Genomic DNA, 11,393 nt, shown 5'->3' with positions numbered 1-11,393 from the left:
AACGAAACCGATGGAGATCAGATAATTATAAAACTTTGCAGTCCAGACACTCAACTACACAAAAGAAAATATAATATCTATAAAGCAAATTATCACAAAGCGAAAATTACTACTAATTGGTAGTATTACAATAATCTATAATTATTATAATCTTATATAGTAAATTGGAACATTTAGAACTAGATCGTATTATGTACATAATCAATTCATCAAACCCTAAGTAGGCAAAACCTTTTTAGTTTGCATACTTTATCCGTATCAAGGTAAAAAAACTTTAGGTAAATTCGTATGAATTCCAAATATCACACAAAACACGCTTGATAACTCTTCAAACCCCTTATATCAAATCGAATACCTATGTACTTACGAACTGCATACCTATATAAGGATAGAATGCTACTTAATAGCAATGATAGTATTAGTATCCCTCCGATATCTATATATCTCTGGGCATTGATGGAAGAAAAAGGTCATCACCCCTTTTTGATATCGTCCATACCAGTTAGGTATCTATATATTTATTTCGATCGGGTCCTTCATATCGATATTATATATTGGATAACCGATATTTAATACGTCCGTTGTTTTACCAATATATAGATATTATAACTACAATATATAAATATTGCTATATCTTACCCGCCCTACTTTAATGGTCATTTATCGTCGACATTATCAGCACACATGGCTTACATGATGACTATCACGTGATAAAAAGAACTCCTACCAATAAATCATTATCTTAAAAATGGCAACACTGCAATACTCTGTCATTATTATTTACATACAGAGAAAGAATTTGTATTTGCTTGTTCTACTCGTGTTTCAGTGAGTATTAGCAATGAAATTACTGAAATACAGACATAATAATACCCCAGTCTTGAGAAATGGTAACAAATGAGGCACAGTGTAATCTGTGTAGTGCATGACGCTGTTCTCAGCGTTACAACGGCGACGGTTACAACAAAAAAAAACAATCTCTAAAGAACACACTGCACCCAATTTTAGCATGACTAAATAATGTACTATTAAAACAATAGGTACATAATATGAACATTATAAAAACTTGATAAGAAATCATGACGTTGCCATTTTTAATGATTAATCATCACAATTCCATCAATGACATCCAAAGATAAAACATTTTAACTATTGAACTGTCCCGTTAATAAGCAATATTAACGCCTTTTGATCCAACAGTTCTCATAGGATTGATACATAATTTATTTAAACAAAATCTTTAGAAACTTTTGTCACAAATTGGTAGATACTTTAGACACCATTTATTAAGATTCCTAGATCTTATTCCGCTTATATAGTAAACGACATCTAAGATAAAAATTCACATAAATTATAATGCACAGTGCCGTAATCAAATCTATTTACATTACGATTCTTATTAAGTTTATCAATATTGTTACGTTCAGCGGTGGCGTCCACGCGCGGGGTACGTATTCCCTTCACGGCTGTAGCGTCTCTCCTTGCGGTCGTCGCGACTTCCCCGCGACTTGTCGCGTCGCTCGCGATCACGTGACCTCTCTTTATCGCGGGATGACCTAGTAACAACAGAACACACTGCATATTTTTAAATGCATAACAATAAGAAGGGTAGAAGTAGCACTCGTGTACTTACGCGACAGCGTAGTTATTATTATTGAATTCACGGGAGTGCCAGTTCTATCCTAGACATTAATTCTTGTGACGTAAGCTTGATATTTTCCATCAGATGTGATAAACCAAGCGTGAATTAATCTAATGCAAAAAGTAACCCTGCATTCGGAAATCATAAGTAATAAATATAAGAAATATCTAAAAATCTTAGGTAGATAAATTATTCGAAATAACACAATTGAATTGACGATGCAACGTAATGAACAATAATAAATTAAATCAATAATTTAAAACACATGTAATACTTATATTACCTACATTATACATAATAAATTTTACATTATACATACATAGATACTCTTTATTGTTTCCTTCAAAAGATTTCAATAGTAAACTTATTATAAATATAAACAAATACAAGGAATAATCACAATGAGAAAACAATAGGCGACCTTATCGCTAAAAGCAATCTCTTCTACATACATACATATATATTATAATAATAAAAAATATCGGATAAAAAACTACTCAGATACAAAGGCATCAACAACATCAGACAGCAGTGTTCTATGGATTCTAAATAAAAAGAACGGAGTTTATGCTATTTTACTTGGGGCAGATCTAATGTCAAAAGGGTAAAGCATACCAGTGCTTGATAGCCTGAATGGCGAAAGAATTAGAGGAAGAGCCAGTGTAGTGGACAGAAACATGTAGCAGATTTCTAGTAGATCGAAGACAACGGGTACTAACGTCTCAGTGAAATTTAAACTAAGTCTTAAGGTATTCAGGAGAGTTTGGATCGTATAAAATAGAAATGTACAGAGCAGACGAACATTACTACATTATCTGATGGAAAGCCATTTAAGCTGAGAACTATAGAATGAGATATGGTCGTACTTACACAGCCCATAAATGAAGCCAATACAATTATTAAGAAGACGATCCAATTTATTAAGGTCCTCATTCATATTTGAACAACACACATCAGCATAGTCCAACAAAAGAAACACCAGTGATTGGACAAGTAATACTTTGTTAGAACTTGGGTGAAAGTTCTTTAACTTATTTAAGTTACACAAAATGCACATAACTTATGGGCAAAAGGGCTGTATGCTGGTATGGAAACACGGTGTTTTAGAAAGATAAAATTATATAAAAATATACAAAGCAAACCAACGAAGCAAAAATATTTTTTGCCCTACATTTTTTTACCACGAAGGCAAACAAATATCCCGCCTGATGCTAAAATGTCTCTGTAGCCTTTGGATGCTGGTAACACCTGTTCTACATTTAGTAATAACTATATTGATGATAAAATTGTACCTGGATTCGCCGGCTGAGCGGCTGTCGCGCGACTTGCGTCTTACTGGTGCATTACTGGAACGCGATCGAGGCGAACGCGACCGCGATTTGCGTCCCTTCGGCGAATATTCGCGCTCACTATTCAGGTTGAAATCATCGAATCTGCAACACAAATATATACGATGCACATCTATACATATAAAATTGTAGAGGTCGAGTGTCTGTACATAGAAAATAAAATGCTAAAAACCGAATCAGAGGGATGTCAAAAGTAAAATAGACACATTCCAATTTTATTTTCAATTTTTTTGTTTCTATGTCTGTTTGTACAGTCTAATATACAAAACAGTTGGACTGATTTAAATGAAATTTTGCACGGTGGTACCTTACATCCCCAGTCAAAATTTTAGACACTTTTATTCACGAAAAAAATAAGAATTCCCGTGGGATAGTAAAAAAATAAAGTAACTTACAGAGCTTAGTACACAACCTACTAAGTCATTTTAACCTAAGGCAAAGAGAGAGTCTTCACTACAGTAAGGAGATTAAAAATGTTAATGGAAGGAATAACAAACACCACGCGGACAAAATCGCGGGCATCAGCTAGTCGAAAATAATTGTTTACAATACTATCTTTTAACTGCATTTTAAAACGTTTAGTTTTTGAACTAAAGAATTAGACCAATTTTAAATGGTGTATAAAGATAAAATATATACTAAATTTAAAGTTAGACCTTCAAGACTATAATTGTTAAAACTGCATCCAATTTAGTACAATTTTGGCGTGAAAGTGATATGTACAAATATGCAAACAGAGAGACAAAATGCTAAAAAAAAATTGTTCGATTTTTCTTGTTAAGAAAAATTAACATGGAGGATGATAATTTTTCTTAAATATTCCCTACTAGCGACTAGATAACCTTCAGTTTTTTTTTTTTTTTTTTTATATAAAATACGGACTGTATTATATGTATAATACTCACTAATAATGTAAGTTTGTGTAGGTAAAAGAATTATTATGTATATGTATATTATAATACTTATTTTTTTTTAGTTTATCCATTACAAACAACATACAAAAAATTTAATACATATAATATCAGTATCGTCTATTTACGAGAGCGAATAGCCCAGCATGAGGCAGTTCAAAAGCTACCTACCTTTTAACAACTTAACTGCAAGTGGAATTCCATAGTCAACTATTGTACAAAAAAAAACTATGTACAATGCACTAAGTTAGTCATCGAAAAAAAAAGAAACAAGACATTGGTGTTTCATTCTATTTTAGGCGTATTACAATCACGACTTCCTAGAGTTATCACGTCTATCTATAACACCATTCTCACTTATTTGAATGAAGCAAGGACCTGTGTGACTAGTAACAAAAAAAAAATTAGCACTATGTAAAAGATATGGAACATACTTATTTTTAGGAGCCTGTGATGAGCTGTGACTAGAAGTAGAGCTGGAGGAGGAACTGGATGATGACGACGAGCTCCTAGACCTGTCAAAGAAAATTAAATCAAAAACTATATAATGTTTCAACACGGTAAATTTGTAATATTAAAATTAGAATTAAATATAAAGTTAACCGTTCCCATATTTTGACCAACCTTCTCTTACTATTTTTCGTTTCTGGAGAAGCTGAATTACCATTCTTATCTGCCGTTTCTGAGCCTTCCCCCTTCGATGTTTCTCCGCTTTTGGTCTTATCTGTATTTTCTGCAAATCATGTACATTTAAATGAGAATTCTAGAATGAGCAACTAAGTTCAATTCAATCAAATACACAACTGACCAGCTTTTGAAGAATTTCCTTGTTCTTCATCACTTCCCCATAAATCATATTTAGAAAGATCAGCATCATCACCAGATTCCTCATCTTCTTCCTCTTCACCATCATCTTCACCTTGGGAACCAGAAGCTTTGTTCTGAAACAAAACAGTTCAAATAGTATGATAGATTATTTATAAATATTTTCAACAAAAGCTCCAGATGACTATTAGATGAAAAGCCGATAGAAGATTCTAATACAAACCTTTCTCCTTCTCTTTACTTTTTTTCCATTTGTTGTCTTTTTTACATTTTTGTCTGCAGTTTTCACAGTTAATTTAAGCCTATTCAACATTATAGGTTTTGGCAATGCAAAACTTTTGAAATTTCCAATTACTGGAGCGTTTTGATTTAGATTGGCCTTGTTTTCGGCTTTACTGTCATCTGCAGATATGAGATTTAGATTTAATTTTCTTGCGACGTTCTGTGGTATAACCACTGGACCAGGATCAAAAATATCACTTAAAAAAGGTGTGTCACTAGGAACTCCATCCAACTTTTCTAATTCTCTCTCTATACTACCGCCGCGATTTGTCTCCTTTTCCCACTCCTCGTCATTTGTAATATTTATAGGTTCTACTTCTTCATTTTTATCACTATCATTAATTTGTATAACGTCATCTGAATCATTTAAATTGTTAGTATTATTTGTTGATTGTTGCGTTAATTGTTGCAAATTCTGAAGAGCTAGTAGAAGTGTATTTGTGTTAATCCCTGACAGTAAGTTGTTTAAATCCACTGATGGTGCTGGTTGGGCTGGTGAAGTCTGTACTGTTACTTCCTCTACATCACTTTCATGTTGTAATGAAGGATTAGATTGTAAAATCTGAACATCAGATTCCTGATGATTAATGGTGATATTGCTCAATTCATGTGATACTGACGACTTTCGACTTCCGCCTGGATATATAGTAACCGATTCTAAAATTTGAACGCGCTTTGATGGACTTATATTTTTTGTCGCATTTTCATGAGGTAAGGTTGCAGCAGACACTCGTCCATTAAATGATTCTTCCGGAATAGAAATAATCTCATTAGTTATCTCTTGTGGGATTGTATCAGGTTTAGTTAACAGAAGATTTGATGATGTATTTATTACTGATTTAGCATGATATGTATCACTAGTATCTGTATCATTTCTCTCTTGTTGCATTTCTATGTGATTAGAGGAATGTGCATTTGTTTCTTTTTCTTTGTTAGGTTTGAGTTCTTTTAACAAACCTAACAATATGTCATGTTTCTCCCTAATAATGTCCATAGTTGCATTTGGTATATCCTTACTTTTCTTTGGTGTCTCAATATCTGAAGCATATAATATACTAGACATAGGACTTTGAACTCTAAGTGATCCAATACTTGGCGGGGATGGTGTGCGTTTTTTGTCAGGTGTAGTAGATTCTTTGTAGAGAGCATCGTCATCATCGTCCCACTCAGTTTCATAAATTTTCGGGACACTATCCAATTTTTCTAATTCCTTTGACTCTGTACTGTTTTCATTTCCATCATTATTTCCAAATATATCCATTATACTTCTATTTTTTGTTGTAGACTGAGACTGTACTATGTCAAATATACATGATGAATTCCCCACTGATTTCTCTACATTATTAAACATTTGTGGAGTTGATATAGGTAATGGACTGGGTTTATCAAATGGCAGAAAATTATCAACATTTGTAAATTGATCGAATTCATCTTTAGTAAAATCTTCGCTTTTATTTGGTATTAGTGGTTGCTTTGGCAATTGTTCTATTGATTGCAGTACTGATAGCTGTACTGGATTCTGTGCAAATTCATTTATTGGTTTCTGTACTAATGGCTGTATTGGTTGCTGCATTAGCTGCTGAGTAACATAACCATGTGGAGATATCATATAAGCATTGTTAGAAAATTCTTCGAGTGTTCTTGTTTTGGAAACATTTGTAACATGTTGTTTATTTTTAACCATAGTGGTTCCATTTCCTTTAGCCCAAAAACCTTTTCTCTTTACATTATTTTTGAATTCTTGATAATTCTTTGTTGTTGATCCTAGTTTCGTAGGAACATACTCATTTGAGCAGCCATCAATGTCTACTGTTATACTTTCATGATTTTTAACTCCCATGTTACGCAAGTTAGACATATAAATATTACCAGTTACTAATGGAGACTTTTCCAATTGTTTTGCCGTATTATATCCTATAAATGAAGGTGTTTCAGATACATTATTTACAACTTTGGTTGTGGGAATGGATGATCTCTTTGTTTTTCGTCTTAATTTCCTGCCACCTTGATAAACTCTCGATAAGAAATTATCTTCATCACTATTATATGATATAGACTCTGAATCTGAATCCCGATTAGATTGTCTGTTTGAAGTACCTGAAAGATGATTAGAGTTGTTCATGGATTTTATTGGTTTAGACCTTGCTCTTTTACTACCTGGTTCTAAATCTGTATCAGAATAATTAGAATCTCGGCTATCACATGAACTAGAACGGGTCTGGTGATGTGTTGAACGTGACTGACTCCTAGCTTGTGAGGTTCTGCCCTCTCCAGCACTAGAACCACCTGCTACATTAGTTTCATTGTCCATCCCACCAATTAATAATGTTTCAACACTCATACTCCTGTGGCTCAAGGATGGTAAAGCTTTTGGAGGTACTGGTGATTTTTTATCACAATCATTATCACTATCAGATATAATAGGGATTTCATCAGGATTAGGAAGTCTTTTAATATTTTTGTTTTCTAAAACAGAAGTATTGTTAGAAGTCACAGCCGTAGCCTGTGGTTTCTCAAAAGTATCTTTCTTGAGTTCTAAATGGCTATCAACTAAACAACCGGTTGACAAAAGGCGTTGTCTCCATGCAAAAATAGTTTTAAAATCAGGTGCTGGTTTATCAAAAAGAGATTCAAATCTATCAGTACTAATTTTGCAATTATTATATACAATAGCAAAAGCTGCTGCTTTCACTCTTTCTTCCAAAGTATATGTAACTTGAAAATCTTCTGCAGGAGTGGATCCAGTAAACTTATAAATCACTTCATTATTGGTTGAAGATACTCTATTCTCCATAACTGGATTGTATGATTTGACTGTGGAAACCTCTGTCCCTAGTTTAGACTTCTTTGGTACTACTTCATAACCTGAGGAGACACTATGTTCTCTATCGCCTGTACTAATAAACCGCTTTCGGTATCTGACACCATTTGTTTTGAAAGTGGGCAACATGTGGTCCTGTCTATTATAGTTTGTTTGTGATTGAAGTTGGTTCCTCCTAAATGCTGTTTTAGTGAGTGGAGGCACTTCACAGACAGATCCATCACTAAGACTGCCATTAACATGGGCTTGCTCTTTATTAACATATGACACTTTTGTTGCTGGCACAGGCATTGCAAGATCCAACTTAGTTTCCTTCTGCAGTATTGTTGGTGGCATTTTTTTGAATGCTGCCCCTTCAGTGATGCCAACCTGAAGGCAGGAAAAATAATCTCCACTTTAATAATGATGTGCTTCAAAATTTTATTGCACTTACATTAACATCAAATCTTCTTAGCTTCAAATGTTTTCCCCTAGATTTTTAATAAAATTTTTAAATAAGAGACAGAACAATTAACTATTGTTTTATATTTAATGAGGTGAAAATTATTGATAAGGACTTGTATATATAGTTATTTTGATATAAATAATACATATATTACACCTACAACTTGTTATCAACAATATTCATATTTGTTTACTTCTAGAAAAATTAACTATCTAATATATAACATATTAAACATATAACAATATTCTTGTGCCAATTAATTAATTAATTAATCTTTATTATTTTCAAATAGTTGCATAAAATTATACAATAATATACCAATAAATAAGAATCTTAATATCAATGAAGACAAATGATTATTATAAACATATCATAACAATTAAATACATTTCTACAAGAAAAAATATTTATTTATAGCAATAAATACATATTCTATAACCATTTATTTAAAAAAATAAATACATACTGAATTGTAAATGCAATAATTATGGGAACATTAGTGTAAATATGAATATTGTATGAAAAATATTTTTAAAACTATGTTATATTCAAGGTTCAATCAATTTGGAAAAGTAATAAAATTTGTGCAGTGTAAATCCAATTGGTTCAGTACCTATTATTAATACAAATTTAAACTTAAAAAACCTCAATCAAATATCTCTAGTAAGTGCATCATAGACAAGTCTATACAAAAATTAAATGATATAAAGCTGTAAACATAGGAAACCCACCTTATCATGTGTTTCAGGTTTGCGCTTGCGTTTCTTTCTTCCAAACTCATCATATTCGTCATCTGAAGAGGGTTCTCGCCTGCGGTACTCCACTACGCCTCTCTCATTGTATCCTCCACCATATCCAGTGCGAGCTTCCACCTGTTAAGAGACAAATATATAAAATTTTACTCATTTATAACTATAAAACTGCCCAATATTACCAATAATCTACGTATATACGTACTTCACCGAATTTCGGTGCGTTACAAACATTGCAGGTCTGACGCCGGGCCCAATTAACGTTAGCACATTTATTGCATTGCCAGTCATCTGCGTTGAATAAACCACGAGACTTCTCGGCTGCCGACTTGCCAATTTCTGTGCCAAGCTTCTTTTTAAAAGGTTTACCACTGTCCGGTCGCTCTTTATTACAGCGGTAACATGAAACCCGTCGGGCAAAATTAATATTTCCGCAATTCGCATCAGGGCAAATCCAGTCGCCGTCGTTCATTTTGTTTGATGTATTCCTTTCTCTATTACATTAGTATCATTTTAATGAATGTCCAACAACACATATACGATGTATAACAAACATAAAGTGCCTACAAGTTAGCTTGTCTAAATTGTAAATAAAAGTTAAACTGACGGTGATCACCGCATTCAAAGAAAACCAAGCTCACTTTTGTAAGAAAAGAAATCAAGCTTCGCCAGCCATGACATGATACATAATAAAAAAAAAAATTTCATAGACAAGATAATACAACATCCGGTTTTAATGTAATAATAGTAGACGGTCAATAAAGTCGATCATCATTCTTATAATTGCAGCCATTATTCGACCATTATTGAACATAGGCCAACAAATATAGTCAAAAAAAATTGTCATATTGCTCATATGATAAAGTAGATAAAAATGAAGCAACTCCAAATTTAACCTAAGGAACTACAAATACATATCTATGTGGATTGAAAGGTTGTTTAAATTAATGTTTCTTTTTTAAGGGATATCATCTCTTATATATGACCATGGAATGGTTAATCCACCTGTGCTAACAGTATATGCTGACAGAACACCAGTGATAGATAAAGGTGAGAATGAAAAGATAGGTGTTAGCCAATTGTGATGAATACATCTGGAATTCAGGACGATGGTTTTAAAGGGGGACCACGTGGAGGTCAACTTGAGAAGGTATATTGCTAGCAATTGAACTGGTGGCCCGCATTACTAACAATCCCTTCCTCCCAGTTAAGTAGTAGTTAGGTATCACAAACCAAAATAGTAACATTAATATTACCTAGAATATCGAAATAAAATATTTTAGGTAACAGTATTATGATATTTAGCCTTATTGATACTTTGGTCTTAAATAGATTTTTCATTAATTTAAATCATCCTTAATTACACTACTACCCTAAAAACAAGGAATAACAAAATCTTTGACTTTACTACTAGTATACTAGTACTACTACTGCCCACTCACTACTTCCTATGCCACTGTGTTAGGTTGACAGGAAGAAATCTCTCATAGAGATAAGTTCGCCTTTGTTAACTTTGTTTTTAACTTATTGTTATCACTGTATGTTTTAGTGCAATAAAGAATATATATAAAGTCTTTTATATATGTATATTGTTAGCTTAATTACTGATTACAATGACAGGCACAAATTTTTCAGAAGAAAAGAAATAATTTAATTTTTAACCAAAATAACATAAAAAGGTGTCATGCATAAATATACAGGTAAGCTTGAATTGAATGTTTATTCACTTCATATTAAAGAGGATGATTTTTTTTTTATTATTATTAAAATGTTTCAGAACGGCACATTTAAATGTATTAAAATTTACAAATATGTCAATATCTGAATTTTTTGCCATAATATTATAATTATTTTACATTGCGTGAATTGTTGAAGTATCCCAGATTAAACCTAAATAGATTAAGTACTTGAAAATAAATAATATTTTTATACTATAAGGTAATTTTCGCGGTGTATTTATAGTAATTTGATCTAACAGTTTAGGGCAATCCAGAGCACCATTTATAAGTTTATGGAAAAAAGTATGGTCAAACAACTGTCTTCTATTTTCTAGGCTATTTAATTGAAAATAATTTATTCTTTCATTAAAGGAAGACAATTTCTTAGCCATGCCAGTCCTATAAGATAGATGCCACAGGAATCGTTTTAGCACTTATTCAATATATTTTCAATGCACCGTTTAAGAGAGGATCCAAACTTGACAACAATATTCAAGGTCAGACCTTGTGAGTGCATTAATAAAAAAAAATAACACTTATTTTACTAGATGCTACTTTAAACTGTTTACAATATTGAGATATAAAACTCAATAATTTAAAACTTTTTGTTACTATGTTATGTATGTTCTGTTACAAACATGCTCTACT

The 11,393-nt window shown here is 32.4% G+C and overlaps 1 protein-coding gene across 1 annotated transcript; it reads right to left on the bottom strand.

Moving 5' to 3' along the window:
• Window positions 1-701: 701 nt before the first annotated feature.
• Window positions 702-9,721, bottom strand: LOC113522452 (uncharacterized protein DDB_G0284459). Its single transcript, XM_031913775.2, has 8 exons — window positions 9,233-9,721; window positions 9,007-9,147; window positions 4,951-8,199; window positions 4,711-4,843; window positions 4,527-4,635; window positions 4,337-4,417; window positions 2,935-3,075; window positions 702-1,556 (listed from the first exon to the last, which is right to left on the bottom strand). Exons 1-8 carry the CDS (start codon window positions 9,497-9,499, stop codon window positions 1,424-1,426), a joined length of 4,254 nt encoding a protein of 1,417 aa, XP_031769635.2. The 5' UTR covers window positions 9,500-9,721; the 3' UTR covers window positions 702-1,423.
• Between the last annotated feature and the right edge of the window lie 1,672 nt (window positions 9,722-11,393).

Source organism: Galleria mellonella, unplaced genomic scaffold, assembly GCF_026898425.1.
Source record: "Galleria mellonella isolate WM207_F2 unplaced genomic scaffold, CSIRO_AGI_GalMel_v1 utg38, whole genome shotgun sequence".
Taxonomy (NCBI): Eukaryota; Metazoa; Arthropoda; class Insecta; order Lepidoptera; family Pyralidae; genus Galleria; species Galleria mellonella.
Note: the sequence above shows the minus strand (reverse complement) of the source record. Positions and strands in the feature narration are given on the sequence as shown.

Excerpts from the sequence above, each read along its gene's own strand:
- LOC113522452 (XM_031913775.2), bottom strand. The coding sequence starts at position 9,499 with ATGAACGACGGCGACTGGATTTGCCCTGATGCGAATTGCGGAAATATT. Across the intron at positions 9,148-9,232 it reads ACGCACCGAAATTCGGTGAA|GTGGAAGCTCGCACTGGATA; the intron begins GTACGTATATAC and ends GTCTCTTAACAG. Across the intron at positions 4,418-4,526 it reads ACGAAAAATAGTAAGAGAAG|GTCTAGGAGCTCGTCGTCAT; the intron begins GTTGGTCAAAAT and ends TTTCTTTGACAG.